General features: G+C 41.0%; 2 protein-coding genes across 3 annotated transcripts in view; one reads left to right on the top strand and one right to left on the bottom strand.

Moving 5' to 3' along the window:
- yap1 (Yes1 associated transcriptional regulator) overlaps positions 1–14,190 on the top strand; it is a 30,069-nt gene extending 15,879 nt beyond the window's left edge. For both annotated transcript variants that reach the window (XM_062553061.1, XM_062553060.1), the window contains 4 exons: positions 6,203–6,378; positions 8,388–8,524; positions 9,872–9,984; positions 10,338–14,190. In XM_062553061.1, coding sequence (XP_062409045.1) covers positions 6,203–6,378; positions 8,388–8,524; positions 9,872–9,984; positions 10,338–10,576 — 665 coding nt within the window. In that variant the 3' untranslated portion in view covers positions 10,577–14,190. The remainder of the gene's footprint in view (positions 1–6,202; positions 6,379–8,387; positions 8,525–9,871; positions 9,985–10,337) is intronic.
- A 303-nt stretch (positions 14,191–14,493) lies between these two features.
- tbcb (tubulin folding cofactor B) lies at positions 14,494–21,145 on the bottom strand. The gene is made up of 6 exons (XM_062553062.1): positions 20,581–21,145; positions 19,395–19,538; positions 19,125–19,218; positions 18,762–18,953; positions 17,932–18,004; positions 14,494–16,137 (listed from the first exon to the last, which is right to left on the bottom strand). The coding sequence occupies exons 1-6, from the start codon at positions 20,701–20,703 to the stop codon at positions 16,026–16,028; spliced, it is 738 nt and encodes a 245-aa protein (XP_062409046.1). The 5' UTR covers positions 20,704–21,145; the 3' UTR covers positions 14,494–16,025.
- Between the last annotated feature and the right edge of the window lie 84 nt (positions 21,146–21,229).

The raw sequence follows: 21,229 nt of genomic DNA, 5'->3' as shown, positions 1-21,229 counted from the left end.
ATGGAAATGCCAGGAAAAAAAACAGCAGGCCAATTCTTCAAAGTTGCCCATTTGACTCTGTTAGGTGAAGTTGGCAAAAGGTTGAGACACGGAGGAGACTGACCAAAGCTAAATTAATTAGCTCTCCGAGTGGTGTCAGGCATGACTAATAGAATAGCCTTATAATCCCCTCAGAAGCCTCAGATGTGATTAACACGACAACTTTTCACAAAGCAGAAGATTCTAGAACATGTTTGCTAAGAAGACCACTCAGTAAGAGACAAGTATTCTCGTGCCTAACATTCAGGCCTGATACCCTTTCACACTAGAGTTTGTATGTGATGCTCAGTTGACCCAGTTAAGCCCAAGGAGAAGTTAGGAAAAAGAGTGCTAACAAGCTATTCTATTGTGCCATGGCAATCCTGATGGTTGAAAGTATTACTAGATACTGAACAGTCTTTTCGCATTGGGATATGATTTTGATTAATTTTTCTTTACAAATTTAAGCAAATACAATAAGGCAAACGGGCTCAGTAGGTGAATCATTCATTCCCTATTTTGCCTGAGGGTGTATCATTAAAATAAATGAAAGCCATCGATTCGACAATGATGTACTATGGAGCTGCAATGACAAAAAAAAAAAAAACACCCAGACTAAACCAATATATATTTCAAACTTGTTCCCCAGTGCAATGGCAGCCTATAAATACCTCAGCCATGTATGAAGACAATTACTGGAGCTTGTGTGGAGGCCACAATGTCCACAACAACTTGAGCATTGGATGACTGTCGGAAGTCATTTGCGGCATTTGGCAAGAAGGCTTAGCAGTATCTGTTGAGTATATGCACGAAGCAGTCAGTGATTTATTTGTGTCAGGGTTGTTGGAGAGAAAGCACTGTTTTTTGCTCACAGAAATAGTTTGCAGGACAATTATAGCATTCTATTGCATATGATTCAGATTTAGAATTGTCACCATTTGAAGTGTCGCCATCTGACCTAATAGTCATGCCTCTTCTTGCATGTTGAAGTATATTTTTGGGGCCTTTTGCCTTTATTTAGACAGGACTGTGAAGATCAACAGGAAGCTGGAGAGAGAGAGAGATGGGGTTGGATCGGGAAATGACCACAGGTCAGACAGCTCAAACCTGATTTACCAACCAGGGTCAAAGTTATTTGTGAAAAAGCTTCAGATATTTTAGCTCCTTAAAACCAACATGGCGGCAACAGTGCTGTATTATTTGTGTGCTAATGAACACACGAGGCCTTGAACTCCTAGCAAACCCTTCTCTGCTGCGTTATGGCACTGTGGCCTGTGAGAAGACCCGGGCAGTTATCGGTCATGTGCTGCTGTTTGTCTCTGCCTCTGCTATCATAACACTTGAACACAGAAGTTGGCACCTTGTTGGTGGGTGCACAGTGATGTCAGCTTTTGCGAAGCACTCAGCTTTTCCAGTGTACTTGTGAGCCAGCAGTGAGTCATTACTGCATTCACTCCCAGCAGACTCCATTTAAGCAGACGCTTTTGACATAAAGAAACAAAAAAAAAAAACACATGGATAGTTGTCTGTGGTTGATATCAGTCTGTATCAAAGCAACAGAGAGCCAGGAAAGCAGTCACTGTTCCAATAACACCAAGATAGACCATGTGTAATTGTTGGTACTGGTTATTGTTGCTGAATGTGGTCAGGCTGTTTTCAGCATGGGATCTTGTTGCCAAGCTAGACCTTCAAGCATTCTGCTGATTTTTTCCGGACCAAAGTTGGGCTCAGTCTGCTATTATTTTCTGTCCTGATTTTATATCCTTACCAGGCTCAAGAAAAGCAACTCTAGAGTACACTCTATAGACAAAAGTATTGGGAAACCTGCCATTACACCCACAGGAACTTCAATGATATCCCGTTCTTAATCCATAGGTATTAATATGGAGTTGGTCCCTCCTTTGCAGCTGTAACAGCATCCACCCTTTTGGGAAGGATTTCCACGATACAGTTTGTGTGCGTGTGCGTGCGTGTGTGTGTGTGTGTGTGTGTGTGTGTCTGTGTATGTGTGTGTGTGTGTGTGTTTGTGTGTGTGTATTGGAGCAACCATGCATTAGTCTACTTTTCTTTTCTGTTTAGGTGAAACATTTGAATCAGAATCCACTTACGTTGTTTTCATTTATTCATATCTGGTGCAATGAATATGTTGGTAGCAACAGTTGATTGTCAGATATGTAAATAGATTGCCCCATTTCTACAATGGCTGCTCCGAAATCTGTGTTAGACTGCCTTATTTTATATAATCTGCTCACGTTTCCTTTTCAGTGACTCAGTATCTCCTTCTGGAAATGTAATATCCTGGTTAGGACCCTTTCTAATAGTCAGGAGTTAAATATTGACTAAAGTGTTGGAGGAGCTCCCTCAGCAGCCTTGGGACCAGGGCAGCGCGTCGAGTCAGTCCGTCTCGCCTTTTCACACAGATTTACGCTCGCAAACACCCTTGCATTGTGGGATTGTGGCCCCAGCGCACCCTCTCTGAGATTTGTGACGATAAAGTCTGTTGTTGCAAGCTCGTCGTGTCACAGCAGAGCGTGAACAAGATTATTGCAGGGCGGCTCAACCTGTGCTTTTCTGTGTGCGTTGGAGAGGAGGACCTCTCCCTCCCCACCTCGCCTGTAGTTTCCCCGCTCAGGGCCTCTCTTTTCAGCAAGCCTTCTCATGTCTAGAATGGCCGTGGGGTGAACCTGCCCTTGTGGCTTATCCAAATACGCAAGACTGACTCTGCCTGGATACTGTTTTGTTTTCTTTCTCTTTCTTTTTTCCTCTCTCTCTCTTACACTATCCCCCCCTCGCCCTCTCTTCTCCAAAAAAGATTATTCAGTCACGGAGAAAAGTCTAGAAATGGCCCCTGGTGTAGCTGCAAGACTTCAGTTGTTGTTGTTGAACCACAGTACTGTATTTGCCTGTAAGCACTGCAGTTCCAAGAGCTACTTCGGCACTGAGCCGCGAGCCAGATACAGTGGTTTCATATCTATGGGAGATAAGGCCTAGAAAAGGCACACACTCCCACAGTGTAAAGCAATAGAGGGAGGGGGTGTGGGTTGTGTGTGAAAGCTTGGGGTAATTTTGGAGGTGAGGGTCTGTTTGTGCGAGTGGAAGGGGCATTATGTGGGAAAGGGGTGTGAGGGGGCCTGTGTGTTGGGGGAGGGGTAGGTACGCACAGTGTTGGTAAATGGGTTGAGGCTTATCCCAGCGTTCCCAGGCTAGCCCTGAGTGTTGCTGTATTCACAATATGATAGTGTTGGCCCACTGATTGATGATGGGAAGAACAGGGAGGGCCAGTACACTATCCCTCAGACAGACAACAGAGTTTTGTATTGTTATATAACGTTTTATGACTCTCAGTGATTTCTGCAGTCCATTTCATTTTTATTTCACACAGAAACTTTAGCGTTCGTAGTTAAAAGAATTTTTCATACATTTTCCATTTTCATTAAATCTTTACTCAAACAGTGACTAATAGTGTAAAGCCATTAAGGTAAATATGGGTAAATAGTTTGTGATTATTATACATTATGTCAGTTTCTTTAAGGTCTAAAGACAAAACTTTGATCACCCTTTGAGAAGGTCAGACGTCAAATGTCAACAACAATTCTTCAACAAGTACCAACTTTTAATCAATATCTTTCAAGCAAAACTAATAGATTAATGTTTCTGTTATTGCATTCCACCTCAAATACTGCATTCCCTAACCAGTTAGGGCGAAACACCACGGCCACAACAGGCATGCCATTGGTTCATTTTTTAAGTGTGAATATCTTAAGCCACAATCAGAGCCCTTGGCTAAAGTGTATTCTTCCAAAATGAGCCTTAAAAACGACAATTTCCACTCATGAAAAAATAATTGGTGTGTGTGCGCTTAGCATTCCTGAAAACATTGAGAAGCCCAGGCTGTGTAACTCTCAGGAGCCGCAGTAACACCACTGGGCTACAAAGGAAATGCAGTCTTTCCGGGGCTGTCTGTCATCGGCTGTTTTAATGAAGTTCTGCATCCTCTTTCAGGCAAGAGATGGTGCTCCTCAGCCCAGGCCTTATGACTTGAATTGAGTCATTGTAATAGTATATGTAATAGTCCCTGGGCAGGATTACTGACTGGGCACATGGCTTGGGGCCCCATACCACCACAGGCTTCTCTGATCAGCCATTGTTTACTCATTTCATTATTATGCAGAAAGCTTAAGTGCAGCCCTATTAAACAATGTGCAGTTTCCAACGAAAACTTTTTTGTGTGTCATGTAGATACCACATCCCTTTTGCCTGAGTTATCTATTTATACGCACGCCCCTTTTGACGTGATTTCATCATTTTGTACGTGACTCATTAGTTTATACTGGACAAACCACTTGGAGATGTGGAAAATCAAGACCTCAAAAATGGGAGTGCAAGTGTATTGTTCTGCTTGACTGTATGACAAAAGCACGTGTTCCTGTCAGGACTCAAGTTTGGTGACTTTGGCCCTCTTTGTCTTTCCACCCCAGTGCAGTTTTTGCCACAAAACTGATGAATATGCATAACAGCAGCCGAGTAAGTGACTTGAAGAAAACCAAAGCGAAGTGTCTTGAACCTAGTGTTTATCTCCTGAGGAACCGGTTTGGCTAGTAGAACTGTTAATACATGTCTCTGAATGAGGGGAGTTGGCTTAGGTGCCTTTGGGCGTGTCTCCAGACTATCTTAAACATAACAATGGAGGGTGTTGGGACATGTAGGAAAGCCTTAAAGCCATAAAGATGCTAATATCACTCAGGACCAGCACATGCAAGAAATAGACTCACAAAAGTCTCTTATAGGGGGAAGCTATGAACACTTTCCTTACAGATGTCAGTTGATGAGCCAATATTCATGAAGCCTGTTTGACGTCTTACAGCTTTCGGGCCCTCAGAGCATAAACGTGGCCCATATGTCTTTTAATGAAATCAGCAAGATGAAACTGAATTTGGATGTCAAGGAATTTGCATCCATCTGCTAAACGATGTCCTTGTTTGATTATGTGTTATTAGATATAACATTGGAACATTGATTAGCTCCAGTCTGTAAATGTTGTGTTCCCTATAAAAGCCTAGTGATAGTACTAAGGGGGTTATCAAAGGTCATTTCTATAGAATTTTTTATATTTCTGACCACAGTGTGAGTACATGTTAGGACCTAAAATGCGATTATTAATGTCTGCTTTAAACTGTGAACACTGTTTACGCTTGGAATCTAACAACGCGCACAGCTGAGGACATACTGAAGACCTCAGTTAATAATAGCACCCAAATATTATTGTTTCAACACAAAGTGTAAACATCACTACTTCAGCAGAGTAGGTATTTTGTATTGTTTTTGGCCACTTCTCAACTCAAACATGGCTAGATGTCCAATCAAGATCAACCAAGCAGTGGACTTAATGGAGTGAGAGGCATTGAGTTACTTTCGTTTCTTATTTTGATTAACTACGACCGATAGAAGATGTAGTCTGAATGGAAAGTGTTGAGTAACCGTTTGTCAGGTGAGCAAGACCTGCTCCATTTCAGCCATAGTGGTTTACAGTGTTCTCTACTGTGTGCTGTGAGGCTTTGCTGGGTTGTGACTAGGATTAATTTTATAAGAGTCTATAAGAATGAACTAATCGACCCCACAAGCACATAGGCGAAAGCACGCTTTTATCTTAAACTTGTGCTTATAATGGATATAAAATGTGGTCTGCTGCCTGACCAGAAGATGCTTTAAAGCATACTATTTTTAAAACAGTTATTTGGTGTTGATTTGATTCACATGTCTCCATGCGATGCAGTAGGAGGGTTTGTCGTAGTTAACCTACTGTTTAGTTTAGGATGACAACTTCCTCTGCTATCCTGACATGATGAATGGACTTCATTGGCTTTGACTATGTACTTGTTTACGTACAGCTGTGTTGTATTATACAGCTGTGTGTGTGTGTGTTTGTGTGTGTGTGTGTGTGTGTGTGTGTGTATGTGCGCGTGTGTGTGTATGTGCGTGTGTGTGTGTGTGTGTGTGTATGTGCGCATAGCAAATAACATTTCACTTGGTTGAATTAATCTTGAAAATGTACTTCAGTTAGCCCTATTCATATGGACTCATCTTGCCCCATTCATCTGATACAGGGCTCAGTAATGAGACAGAGCAGCCTCTTCCTCACAGATCTTAATGGACATTGTTTCCTTCCTTCCTTCCTTCTTTCCAGCCATGAACCAGCAGCGCCTGTCCCAGAGCACCCCGGTCAAGCAGGGCGGTCAACTCCCCTCCAGCCCCCAGAGCGGCACGCTGGGGGGCAACAGCCAGATGCGTCTACAGCAGCTCCAGATGGAGAAGGAGCGACTGCGGCTCAAGCACCAGGAGCTGCTGAGGCAGAGACCCCAGGTCAGCACACCCCACTGGGCACTGAGCTTTGGAACATGTGATTTGATCGCAATACACTTTACATGTATAATAACTTAATAATAAAGTAATAATATATGAATAATAATATATAAAGATATATACTAGAAATCATGTTCATATTGTCTGTGTTTGGGTTAGGGTAGGGTAGCGGTAGGTAGCTTGTCTTTGAGGGAGATGTTTTAGGTGCAATATCTCTGTATGTTCGGGCTGAAATATTTCTGTTTCAGTGACTTAAATATAGCTGTTGTAGTAATGCAAACAGCAACCCTGATTGTGCAAGTGCACTCAAAGACACAATTGTGTGTGGGCTACAATGCTAGCCAGGACCCCTGAGCTTTGCAGGGCTTTGTCAAAACTAGTTCTGAACATGTTGAAGTTAACAACCATAGGAAACCTACGCCCATTCATGCTTTTATTAGAGATGGAGAGAGAGAGGTGTGTGTGTCAGCTATGTTTGCTTCCTGACAGAAATGTTCCATTAAAAGAACTCCGTTTACTACGACTGTAGACAGTTCTGTAATGGAGTGGGCGTGAGATATGACCAGACAGTGTGTTTGTGCAGTGGGGGCTGGAGAGTGGGGAATATAATGAAGTAGACAGAGGTGTTAGGGGATGTGTAGAGTGTTCCCCTGCAGGAAGTGAAACAGATCAAAGGTACAAGGATCCACTGGAATGGTATGGCAGATACTGGAGCTAGTTGAAATAACATTCCAGAAAGCTAAACGTTGCCGCCAATTCAAAGCCACTCGCTCTTGTTCCTTGTTAGATTCTTTACATGAATACCTCAAGTTGATCTCCAGTCCCTTCACTCATTATTTCTGTAATACATGTACATTTGCATTTAGTCATTGAACTGATGCTTTTGTCCAAAGCGACTTAGAACAAACAGGGTAAAATAAAGGTACGGTGCCACAAGGATGTTGTTAATGCAGCATAGAATAGAATCAGTTCAAGGGAGGGAGAAGAGGGATCTAGGGAGGAGGGTAGGGAAGAAGATAGTGTTGAGTGCTAGATTAGCATGTCAAGTTGTCTGTAGTGCTAAGAGTACATGAAGTATAATTTCCAAGAATAGGCCGTTACAGTGCAGATAGTGGCAGTGATGGTGATTTTATGGCGAGCTGTCCCTTTAAGTAATCATTTATATGAGCGTGACCTTACAAAGCATACTACCTCTGAGTCACAACTGTTGTGCGTCTTTACAAAGACGTCCTGTACAGTGGTGAGATATGTTCCTGCTTGTAGTGTCATGAAGGATGTTTATAGAAAGTGTTTCACAATCATTCGTTGAAATGGGAACCAGATTTGTTACTTCTTGGCCAGGGATGGGCTTTGTGCTTGCATTCAAAAACGTCATGCCAGAAACCACGTTTAATTGTTTTGGTCTCTGGATTCTCGCCCCATTTTCTCTCTTTGAACGGTTTCCTTTTGTTTGGGCAAAACAAGACTGGTAAGCCTTTTTTTGGTACAACTGGATGTTTACAGTCATGACCTTTGACAGAAGTGCTCGGCCAGGTTTTAAGTCCTCTGTACCTGTTTTGTTTGGGAAGAAGTCCCAAGCATATTGCTATTACTAGATGCATTAAACACCAATATTTGGAACAAATGGCTATTTCCTATGACTAATATCTAGACCAGGCTTTAATTGATTCTGTCTATTTTTAAAAAATTGAGTGGCAGTCAAAAATCATGATTTCTAGGGGGTTTGCAACTAATACTGCCAGCTAACCCCACAGAAACAGTCCATTGTAAGAGTCATGAAACCTCTCCTCAATGGGGGCTCTTCCCAAGGGCCTTTGTGTATTTTTCTCACTTGTCTGACAAGCTATTGCTTCTCACATGTTGGTTGCCTGGAACTGGAAAGTGATTTCCTCTCCCTGACTGTGTCTGCACACACAGCGAATGTATAACATAATGAAACTTAAACATTTGTGTTTGTATAACGTTTGTCCTGGAACTGTTTTGTTTGAACATGGCATTTGCACCCACAGGAACTGGCTCTGAGAAACCAGCTTCCCACCAGCATGGAGCAGGACGGACCAGGCACCCAGAACCCCATCTCCTCTCCGGGCATGGCTCAGGAAGCCAGGACCATGACCACCAACAGCTCTGACCCATTCCTCAACAGGTGAGGAGCCTGGAAGGTGTTAGGACGTTGTCTGCATAATAGCAGACTAGTCTATATTATGGTCGTGACTCGTGATCATGTGTGTTGTCCGCCGTAATTATCGGAAAATAAGTCCCAATAGGTTGAACAGAGCCCTGACGCTCAGCGGAGGATAGTGAATATTCTATTTTTTGTATTTGACTTGAAAAAAAAAAACTATTGCCCTTTTATGCTTTTATTTTCCTATTATTCTTTGCTTTTGTTTATGTAAAGCACATTAAATTACCCCGTGTATGAAATGCGCTACATAAATAAACTTGCCTAGAAGAGATACATAACATAGTCGCCTTGAAGTTTGGCCTGTGTATACCGGTAATTGTACAATTCTTTTAAGGCTTTATTGAATTTTTATATAAACTAGCACTGGTTTCATAAACAACTTTGGAGCCAGAATCAGTCACTTAAAAAGTGAATGAAAGGTGCTCAAGTTTCACGAGTATAAAAATATGACGCATATAAACAATATAACCAACCAGAAATCCAGCAATAAACTGAAAACTTTACAAACCCTCACATGGTAATGAATCATTTGGGGTCAGGAACATGTCATACATCCCTCTAGTGGACATTCTGTGAAGTGCATGTTTATTTAATCAACAGTGAAATTAGTCATTGGCCTCATGTGTTTTTTTTTTTTAAACCTGGGAACCAACAAGGAGGCAAACAAGCCATGGATCAGCAACACACTATGGCCTTCTGCCCTGTAGAGTGTGGTTGCCACTCAGAACTCTTCCCCTGTGCTGAGGTATAAAGAAACCCCAGTGTGTTTCATCACAGTCCTGGTTTTAACAGGGAGAAGGGCAAACGGTACGGAGAGCCAGCTGCGTTGGGTCTGGTCTGTGAACAGGCCAGTGTGCCCTACAACCTCTCGCCCCGCCGGCCTACATGCACACAATGGCCTCATTCATGTTACCTCTCCTCCGCTCAGCCTGCGCTGCACATTTCACTCCGCTACCGCTAGTTAGCCAGTTAGTCAGCTAATATTTGTTGTAGGCCCTTCTCAGTTTATTGTTGCGTTGGTCGGAGACATCGAGTCTCAGTCAGAGTCTCTTTAACGTGACTGCGTCTGCTTTCAGTGGAAATTTTTCAGGAGACATTTTTGAAGATTGACCTTGCTCTGAATGTCGGCTCATTTGGTTCCAGCATCTGTAGTCTTTGGATGAGTTAGCCATATGAAATCTTTATCTCAGCACAATAACTGTTACACTTCACTATTCAACTGAGCTTTGATCTTGGTTGAAAATGTAACCTTTGCTTTGCTTTATTCTGTGTGTGTGTGTGTGTGTGTGTGTGTGTGTGTGTGTGCAGTGGGACCTACCACTCCCGCGATGAAAGCACAGACAGCGGTCTGAGTATGAGTAGTTACAGTGTCCCCCGCACTCCAGATGACTTCCTCAACAGCGTGGATGAGATGGAGACCAGTAAGTTCCTCTGAGACACTTCCCCACCACCAGAGACATGACTCAGCCTCACATTTTAGCATGATTCAGATAATGTGTTTCTAACTCTTAACTTCTAACCTTAACTTGACTGTAGTTTGTATTGACATCATTTGTAATTATGTTTTGATGTTGTTATCATGTGTGCCGTTTTTTTCCAGTCAACCCTTTAGCTGTTTTATGACAACACACTAATATGGCTGATTATAAGCTTTAACTGTATTAAAAACTGACCTGAAGACAGTGGATTAACCGAGCCAGTTGATTGCATCAGTTGTGTGTTTATACCTTAGCTGTTTGCTGTTCACTAAGCCTCCATGTTGTGCCTTTGTCAGGTGATTCCCTGGGACCTGCGTCCATGGTGACACAGCCCAACCGTTTCCCCGACTACCTGGATGCGATGCCCGGCACAGATGTGGATCTGGGCACCCTGGAGAGCGAGAGCATGGCCGTGGAGGGCGAGGAGCTCATGCCCAGCCTTCAGGAAGCGCTCAGCTCCGACATCCTCAACGACATGGAGTCTGTGCTGGCCGCCACCAAGATCGACAAAGAGAGCTTCCTCACATGGTTATAGAGTCGCCGTGGGGTCACCAGCACCGCCGACACTCTCTCTATCTCTCGATGCTCCGAACTGCTGCCGAGTCAATTCTGTGAAGGATGTCGAAAACCGCTTTCACAACAGAACAAAAAAGGAGAGAGACTTCACTCTACGGATTTGTTTGTTATTTTTTGTCATTCATCACTCATGGCCAAACTTGAGATATTGAGTTTAATGTTATGGTCTATCTTGTTTTTCTTCTTTTCTATATTATTTAGTTTTGTCTGTATCCTCAAGGCTGGCCCATGAACAGACAATGAAAGGAGAAATGTCCAAACGCGTGCTTGAGTCGCAGAGGGGTTGGGCTTTACCTGCCTCCTCGGGCGATAGCACAAACGTAAATCACGCATAACACTAAAAACACCTCTGAATATACAACCTACAACTCTCTCTCTCAAGCACACACACACACACACACACACACACACATGCACACAGAGGTAAAAATACATACAAACACACGGAGATGGGATAGCTATACTTCATATCCTATACTATCCTGTACTGTCTGCCATCTCATGTTTTGCATTGTTATTTCTTGAGAAACCAAAAGATCTTTGTCAATGAGAGACAGAACCTCCATAAGGCAGGTGAGGTGTAAGGTTGTGGTCATGTCTGGCCCAATCGTTTGAATTAGTATCACAAGACAATGGAGGATGCAGCCGGTTTCCCCTGTTTGGCAGTGCCAGCAAGGAGTTCAACCCAAGTCTTTTTTTTGTATTTCTGTGGAGTTCAGTACCAGATTGCTGCATTACTGTGTAAAGCATTATATTGTTTTATTTGTCGTATTGAACATTTGCCATTCAACACTACTCTTCTACTACTAATCATTATTTTCAATAATCAAATATACTTCCTTAAATTTTATTAAAATGTATTTTGGGAATTAGGGACGTTATCTTGTCAAATGAAGCTTAGCCTCTATATATCAGTCTTATTTAAACCTAATTTGCTAGGTTACCTTTTTAGTACTGCTTTTATCAGTTAAGGGCATTGCGTATAGATCGATGAGCTTTTCTGATTGAAACACTAAAACACTAAATATATATATTTTTTAATAAACAGGGTCATAACTCCCATACAGTTAAGCAATACTGAATAGATCAAACTGAGAAGTTTCTCTCATTCACAAACTCATATGGAGTTTGCTAATAGTTATTGCTAATATGCCTTTTTAAAAAAACGCTTTTCTGCCATCAGCCTGTTGCTAATTGCTTATATATGCCTTACATGTCTAGAAAATGAAAACTGAAAAGAAAACGGAGAGTAACTGAAGAAACTGAGCTTGTCTGATACAAACTCACGGCAAGAGTAGTTTAAAGAAGATGGTCCTGATATGTTTATGTTGGTTAGGGAGCATGTCATGATGGGTAGTGGTGTAGAGTAGCAGTTAGCTGGAACTTGACTGGCCATTGTGACAAAGGATCATAGTTGGTCTGGGTATATTCATTGTGAACAATTAGCTATGATTTCTGTAAAAAGAGAGAGAAAAAAGTCCAAGCTTCCAAAGACTGTTTTTGTTTTGTGTAGTCATATCCTTACGAACAAAAGTGAATGAATAATTGTTAATATTCTTCACAGAATACAAAATGCATAAGCTAATGAAAAAAATCTATGGCCTGGGTACAAAACAAATGCATCTACAGCCAGAACATGCCTTTCTGCAAAGGCTGTAGTGAATGAATGAATGAATGAATGAAGTGTACAACAAGTTATTAATTAATCCAGAGATTCACAACGTAGTTTACATTTGGAGCGTGAGAACACTACAGCATCAGATCCCTGGCAACAGTATCACAATTGCTTCCTATATTCAGAGAATATGAGTATTATGAAATGTCTGTTTACATAGTGATTTTACCCGTTGCATTTATTAATTATTTGTCTCAATTATGTGGGTGCATATTTGTGATTATTTGAACAGTCATGCAACCCAGTTATACTGCAGAAAGATTTACTCAGATTTTTATATTAACTCACAAAGAGGTGCAGCAGCAGCATTGTGTCGAGGGACAAAAATGTTTTGCTATAAAAATGACATTTGCTTCCTGTTTGCAGCTAGAGCAAAATACGTTGTTGATGGACATTCATCAGTGTTGGAAAGAACAATGTAACAGAAAGTGATTTTTATAAATCATTGGTACAGTGGTGATATTTTGTGCCTGCAGAAAGTTTAAGTAAGAAAAGGTATTTGTCACTGAAACATGATTTCACTTCTTAGTTAGTATGTAACTTCCTGAATATAGTAATTATGGACTATTTTAGTGTATTAATCACGCAAGATAAACGATTTGTATTTAGATGATCCTAAATGCACATACAATTCATAGACATGATCTCTTCATTCTTTTTTTAATAGACTTTGTGCATGTATGGTAGGACCTTAAGTTCTGTTACACTCTTTATATAATACTTTTTAAATTGGCCTGGAATAAAGTATATACTTTGTGTTAAATTCTGTTTGCTCTTGTTCAATCAAATGAATGTCTTCCTTTATTGTGCTGAGAGCAGTGGGTGAACAGCATTAATGCAATATTCTGGTTCTGCATATCCAGTCCTCTGTTATTCCACAAGAATTAACAAATCTGAAGTTGATCTAATGGCAAAGCAATATTAAGCCCTGATTTACTTATATGGTTTCAAAGTGTTGAAACATCTGAAATTGTGATACTGTACCTTTAATTTCACAAATTAACATTACATTGTGAAAGCAGCATCCTGGGGTTATCAAAGTCTTTTTTTGGGGAAGTCTTATTTTTGCTAAAATATTTTAATGGGCTGTAAAAAGCAGTTCTTGTCACTTTTCCTGGGATCACCTGAACTGTTGAGACTCTAAAAGTGGGTCATGATAGGATCATCAAGCAGGTGATCCAAAATATAAAGTATAATGTTCAGATCAACAAAAAATGGGTTACTGATTCAGGCTTCTACCATTCCCAACCCAGTCCCCTGATCTGGGCCGGGTTTCCCAGATTCGTTGAGAAGCTCCTAAGTGCTAAGAACTTCTTAGGAGCGCTCTAAGAACGCTCCTAAGAAGTTCTCAGCACTTAAGAGCTTCTTAACGCATCTGGGAAACCCAGCCCTGAACTCTATAGAAAACGAGTGGGGTGATCTAAAGAGAATGCACAAGAACCTCGGAATCTTGATGATCAAGATTCTATTATAGAGGAATGGTCTCAAATCCCTTGCTTTGTATTCTCTCATAAGTAAAGGATGTCAAAGAGGGCTAAAAGCTGTTTTACTGGTAAAATATTACAAACAGGGATGCCAATAATTGTGTCACATGTGTTTTTGTTTTTTAAAAAAGTTACTTCCCTACTCTGAATGCATTTTTTTCTTCAAGGCAGGATATTCCTCATTGTTTTCAGTGTTACACAAGATAAATTGCTATAATGCCATTTCAGGTTTTTTTTTTTAAATTTTTAATCTATTCCTTTTTGCTCAATTCTACCAGGGGTGCTCATAAATGTGGAGGGTGTAGTAGTTGTCTCCATCTCATGTGTTTCCACTCTTTCTTTCAACAAGAAAGTTGTCTTTCTTGTACGCTAATATGCTTATCCTGATCCATGTATAAACTCAGCTGTCGGCTCCTTATTCTCCCTTCTCCTTCTTTCCACCCTTCCATTTTGCCACACCTCCTTCTCTCCATCTCTCTATCTAACCACAGTCAGATACACCCCCACACCCCTATCAATCTCAAGAGATAAGATTTTGTTCAACTCAAAGGGAGTTTTCTTTGCCCCTATTGTATGAGTACTGGAGGTTCAGGCTTTAGAAAACACCTTGACCTATCTTAAAGGCGGTTTTGTTTAGTTTCTATATAGACTTCAGATCATAGTCATGGTTAAATGTACACAAGTGTTCAGTATATTCTAATTTACAGTTTGGCACAATTGCATGTTCCATGTTTTAATTGCAATGACAAGAAAATAAGATATTAACAGGGTTGAGACAGATGATTATGTAGACAAATGAGCTCAAAACACAAATAACTTACATAGGCAAATCATGTACAAAAAAGACCCAGTGCAAGTTGATGTGAATACATTTTCAATAAAAAAATTAGTCATGTATCACCAAAATCAGAGCATGGGTTTGAGCTTACTATTCTAAAAGTAGAACAAACATTTACTCTATACATTTGTCCTTTTTATTAATGACGTTACCACTGTGCCACGTTCATTCACCAACACTGTCAGTGAGGCCTGTTTCAATCTTAGTGCTAAATGGGGAGCATGTAGAAGCTCATCAATCTGACTGCCTTACAGCAGCAGCATGAATATGATCATTGGATAGTTAGCGCACATTCATAAAAGTTAATGAATTATGTAGCCGAACCAACTCTACAGTAAGCCAAGGTCTGGACTGCAGACAGAGCAGAACAAAACCCTAACTGGTTTGGGGAGGGGATGGTATATTTGGGAACTAAATGTAGTGGTGCAATTCTTAGAAATCATGTGATGAGCCTCACAAAGGCGAGCCATCATGCTCACGTTGATATTGACAACTCGTATCCCTGATCAAAATTCTGAGCAAATCTGATTACAGTTCTTGCATGTTTCAGAAGATTGAATCAGTGAACGGAAAGTGTAATCCTTGTGACACAATTAGAAGGTAAAAACAGATCAACTAGTTCTGTTCCACTCTAAAAGGACACATCAGGGCAGGCTTCCTTATGAATCTTGCATGTTTTTTTTCTGTGGAACACTTACTGTTCACAGTCTAAACAAGCACGCAAAAACACAACTAATGTTACGTCTTCGTTGCACATAGTTCATGCTTGCCTTGAACATCATGAAGTCTCATGTTGTTTTGAGGACTCCAAAAGAAAGGTTGCTTTAGAGCTTACCCAGAGATATAGAGGAAGGGGCCTAGAGGAACATGCAAAGAACCCCAATTTCACTGTAGTGGATGGGGGCATTTTCAGGGTGGCAAATTTTTTTCCACCAGTTCTGCCCACACGTTCAGGACATCGAACATTGGTTAATAGGGGGGGGGGGGGGAAACCCATTCTGCTGATACCCTCTCACCAATTCACTTTCAGAAAATAGATTCTGAAAATTAACACAAGGGCTTTATTAGGTGTAATTATTATTAATTGTGAACAGATTCAGACGGACTTATTTTTGATAATCAGAAAAGGCCACAGCTCTACTATTATTACCGTGTTGCCAGATTTAGGTTTCTAAAGAAATGTGCACTTGTCACAGGGTCAGACCTCATCTTATTCCAAAGTATTGAGATTTATTTCTGTTATAACAAGGGTAGCTCTTGACCAGCAAAACAAAGGAAAACAAAATCACTTACAATGACAGTTACATATCAAGCTTTCTCAGCCGCAATACAAAACTCCTGTCAACAAAGTCCATCCCTCCATGCAAACAACTCCTCTGCCAGATGGTTTGGATATGTGATCATTCCTGACCTACATCTCATCCAAATAGTCTTCTTCTGGGAAATCTCCAACAGTCACTGATGTGGGCTTCACAAAGGCACCATACTTCGGCTCACATTCAAAATACCGTTTCCCATTCACACTGGAGCACATAGACAGAAACAGAAAAACACATAACAGGAATTAAGTCCAGAGTGCACAAACAAAGGGCTCCTCAGAGGCTTATGCAAGCTCTTACTGCTGCTGGTGCAAAATCATATCGCTAATTGACACAAATGCATCCGATCGAACTTCACTTTACAGTGCTTACAAGGCATACTACTTATTCTTCTCTTAACACCTTGGGGTATTCTAAGATCTTAAGTAAGTAACTGTAGATACACTTATTCAGTACTTAAGGGTGTGAAGATTATGTAGGTAGCTAGCTAGCAAACAGTTAATCACATCACAGGAATCTGATGGGAGCATGGAGGTATTATAAGAACTGGAGAGAGTGAACAAGTCCCGCCCCCATTCATTTCAATAGGAATGCTAGGCTAGTGAAAAGTGCCAAAATTGAACGTTTTTTTCAGGCTTCAACATGGCGTTTCAAGGGGCTTGTTTCCGGTGCCGTTTTACTTAGCCAATTAAGTGCCAGGTTACTGATTGACGTAAGGTACAGAAGGAGAGCTCGTGCCCACACTAAGCTTGTGCATGAGCTGAGAGTGGAACAGTCACCAATCAGCATGAGGAGAAATCGGGAGAAATGGCACCGGACATGATGTATTTCTGGAAAATGGCGACGAGGAAGTGCCTTGCTAATCGGCGAAGCAGTCAAATCCTGACCCCCTGGATGGGAGAGTTTGTCCACTGGTTAATCTGCTTTATGTCAGAGATTGGTCTAGACCTTACGACTATTACATTATGACAATTAAATCTGCTGATAACTTAATAATACATTTTATTTGTATTCCTTTGCTATTGCATTACGACAGTCTCAAAGTGCTACAGAGCAACAGTTTAAAAAAATAATGCAATTTAGAACAGATGAAGGTCAGTAATTAAAAAAGAAAAGATCAAGGCCAATAAACTTATTCAGTTATTTGTATTTGTCTTATGACTGGTCAGTGCTGGTGGGGAACAGTCATGACTGGACACTGGAACCCTCCCACAAGTTGGCGCAACAAAGAAAGAATTAGAGGTGCATCTTCCTCAAGCACTGTTTGCACCAGAGGTGTGCAATTATATTCCCCAGAGGGCCATACTGATTGTGATAAAGTAAGCTGTGGGCCACCCATTGGAATTTGGAAGCATTGCGAAGCATGTTGAATTACAGTACATGAGAGTAGCCTAGCGATACATGCCAGATTAGCCTAGTTTAACAGCTTTTCTATTCCTTGCATATTCATTAAGATTTAATGTACTGTTTCGCACGCGTTATCACTGAGCATGTCATTTGATGTTTGTGAAGAATATGTTTAAGTATCAATCAATTTCAAATTGTAGACGGCGCCCTCAGTTGGTTTGAAGTTAATAGCAGTAGGCTACATTTAGGTTTGCAGTAAAGAACAGTATGGGCACAGCCTTTTTTTTTCCTCGACCATGTTGTGGCCCTGACTAAAGTAGTACATGGGCTGGGTCTGGCCCACGGGCCGTATATTGCCCAGGTCTGGTTTACACACTTGTCATAAATGCTGAGACAACAGCTACACATTTAAAACGATACGCCTCAATCTTCGAGGAAGTTACTGAATGTGCTATAAACCAAGGATGGGGGGGGGGGGGGGGGGGGGGGGGGGTACTGGCAGCTACAAATACAGATTTGATCTCAATCTAAACTTCAGTAGTTTAGACAAATAGGGTGTATCTCAAACTGAACATTCAAAAAACACAAACATTCTCACCAAGATGTGAGATTCATGGCTTTTCAGTCACCTATATCAGTTATTTCACATACCTGCCATCATGCTTTCCAAGTGGCTCATCATACTTGACTCCTACCCACGAGCCTGGTTTGAAGTCTGCCGTTCCTGAAGAACAAAAACAAATACAGGGGAAATCTGTTATAACAACCTAGGGTTTGGATGTTAATGAATGTTAAACATTCACTGTTTTTTTTTCTCTTTCAAACTGAGTATGTGTATTTACTGTTGTGTCCTTGCCGATATCAAGTACCAATACCGAGGAGCCGTGAAATTAGTTGCTTAAAATGCTAGATCTAGTAAACGTCTGCAGCGTGATGCTAGTTGACTCGTTTTGTTTACACATGGCAACAGTTAATATGGATGGAAAACTCTTTCTTTTAGCCTTCTCCCCTTTTTTCTGGTTCAACTTCCAAACCAAGATGCCACGTTCCGAACGCTCCGAAACGGTTCAAATGTTCGCTCACTGTCAGTGGAAAAGGTAGATTTTGACCAGAGCACTCACCATGATGGCATGGTACTCAAAGTTATATTTGGAGTAAGTTCATTCAAATGTGCATTGTGTGCATGAAGGAACAACAGGAGAGCATTGCAGGATGACAGATTTTGATAAGTAACGGCCTTATTCATCTTTATCAACATTTCAGTATCGGATCCTTAAAGTCTAGTATTTGACACACTCGGTTTAGCATGATTCATCAAAATATCAATGCTTTTACGAACAGTGATTTTAAAATTGCCACAGCGCACTGTAGATTAATAATTATATCAATCTACAATGCACACATGTGATGACAATATAGTGATTCTGTTCCTCAAACCTGTTCAATCCTAATCCCAATGGGGTAAAGACCGGTTTGCTTACCTACATACATCACAGTGCCGAGCTTTGTAGGCTGCCCGAGAACTGTGACTTGGCATCTACTACCGGTGGTGATGTTGGCACATGCAGCTTTCTCCTTCTCCTCTGTTGCCGCCTTCAGTTCTTCTTGTTTCGCTTGCTGCTCTTCATTAAACCGGCCAAGCTTCTTCTTCTTCAAGAAGGAGCGTGCTGAGTCTGAGGGAAGAAAATTAATAATCTAATCAGATCATCTGAAGGAGCTTGATATCGCAGTCATGCAGTCACGCATTGGTGCTTTAGGACTGTGACTGTGCTTTAAAAGCAGCAGTAGATGTTGTTAGTCCCCAATAGAAAAAATCTGTTCGTTTTGCAGAGGGGGATCCATACCATTTCTCTTTTCATAGGCGTCATCTGGCAGCTCAAACTTCTCAACTTTGGACAGATCGCTGAACTCATTCTGACCTCCACTGCGGTCAATCACCTACATATTTTCAAAGACTTATTTCACAATCTCAAAAAAACAGACAAACAAAAAAACATTTCATATCGTTCCTCTAATATGTCATACAGAGTTTTACTATTTTACGTTATTACTATATGTTCGATCTAGGACATATGGAACAAACTGGGTGGAGAGAACTGAGTGTTCAGGCTTACATGTATCCTGCAATCATCATCCACAGGGTACGAGCCTAAGAGAGCATCACTGTCCTCGAGTTTCAGCAGGAACTTGTCTTGGGTGCTGAACAGCTGGAGTTCCATACAAGATGATGGAATGCCTACCACCATCTCCAACTTACACTGATAGACAGACACAGACAAATTAAATATTGTATTCAAACTTACTAATTCACAAAGAAATGCAAAACTGCCCATCAAAATGGCACAATTAAAATGAATGGACACGGCTTCAAAGCTATTATAGAACCACATGGTTTTTTTTACAAATTATTTGTGCCATGTACATTAATGAAGAAAAAGAGAATTTAATTGACCTTATTCCTTCTTGCATCCTGTTTGTAAGGGAAAATCTACCAGACCAGTTGTGCAATATGACACAGCAGTGATACAGCAAACAGAGTGATGCTGAAAGAGCATCCTCACATTCTTTATTCAAGAAGGGTGAAGAGTAAACATGGATTTGAAGAAAAAGATAATTGTTACAGTTTCAGCCAGTCTATGCATTTGTGGCAAATCAGACTGTTCACTTCCTCAAGGCACACATCTACCAGAGTACCAACATCCTCCCCCTTGCAAGTAGGCATGCCATTTTCAACTTGGCATATAACACCATTGATACTTGTACTTTTACCCCCAAATCTTAAGTAATACAGATTGAGGTCATCACTAAGCCTCAGTAAAAGAAAAGAAGGGCTGAATAATGATGAGGGAGTGGTCAATCGCCATTGTGCAGCACTTTGTCTGCGGAGGTTACATCCCCCTCTGGATTGGCACATAATTATCATAACCCCTTTCTATAGGTGCCACGCCACAAACTATGTCCTAGTGACATCAAAATGAGTCTACTGAAAACGAATGGTTCCCTAATAACGTATTTGAAAACACTGGGCTTACAGCTGTGTCCAGTGGAAACCCGTCATTGTCATTTCATGTCAAAGCGAACGACGGAAATTGGTCAAGGTAGATTGAAATAGCCCATCTACCCATACCAACATCTTAGGTTACCAAAAAAGTTATCAACTTAAAATAGCATGATTTTACCAGCACATGGCAATAAAACAAAACGTAAACAATGCCATCAGCATACAATCCGTTTCTATCATAATTCAACAACCTGCTTACCTTCCTTAATAACAATATATCACAGTATGAGGATATTTACCTTGAATTCTGCAATTGTGATTCCCCGATTGAATCGACGATTTGACTCGAACTCAGAAAGAGTGCTAGTCAAACGAATTGCCACTGTTGGATTGCTTATGATTGATATACCGTTGTCTTCCATTTTTATGTCGGATGCTAACCAGCTAGGTATAACTGCTAGCCCAATGTAATGGGAGAGTATAACGTTAGGTAATTAACAGCAGCTAGACAACTAGTTACCTTCCCGTTTGCTAACGCAACACTTCAAACTTGTGACTAATAAGAATATATTAGGTATGGCATAAGAGCCCCTGGTAATTTGTCTTACTGTCCTGGCTAGGTAAAGTAACGTTACCTATAGAATGCTAATGCTAAGTTTCTGCGTAACTTTGTCAGCATTTGCTAGTACATTACACCGTAAAACTGCGACCTATATCGTAAGCCACCAAGGTTTTTATATGGAACATCCAAAGTGCCGCAGCCCGAGCTGAGCTTGCATGTAAGTTACCTATAAACTGTGCGCACTTCCAAAAGCTAACGTAATCTAACAACACACCGTACGCAGCAAAAAATGTGGGTGTATCCGTAAACACGACTTCTGGAATATTCTACCCACCCACAATCAACCGCCAACCAATCATATTGACGAATTATCAAACGGTTGAAAT

The sequence above is a fragment of the Sardina pilchardus genome, chromosome 13 (genome assembly GCF_963854185.1).
Source record: "Sardina pilchardus chromosome 13, fSarPil1.1, whole genome shotgun sequence".
Classification (NCBI taxonomy): Eukaryota; Metazoa; Chordata; class Actinopteri; order Clupeiformes; family Clupeidae; genus Sardina; species Sardina pilchardus.
The sequence above is the reverse complement of the archived record's forward strand: the minus strand, read 5'-3'. Positions and strand labels throughout refer to the sequence as shown.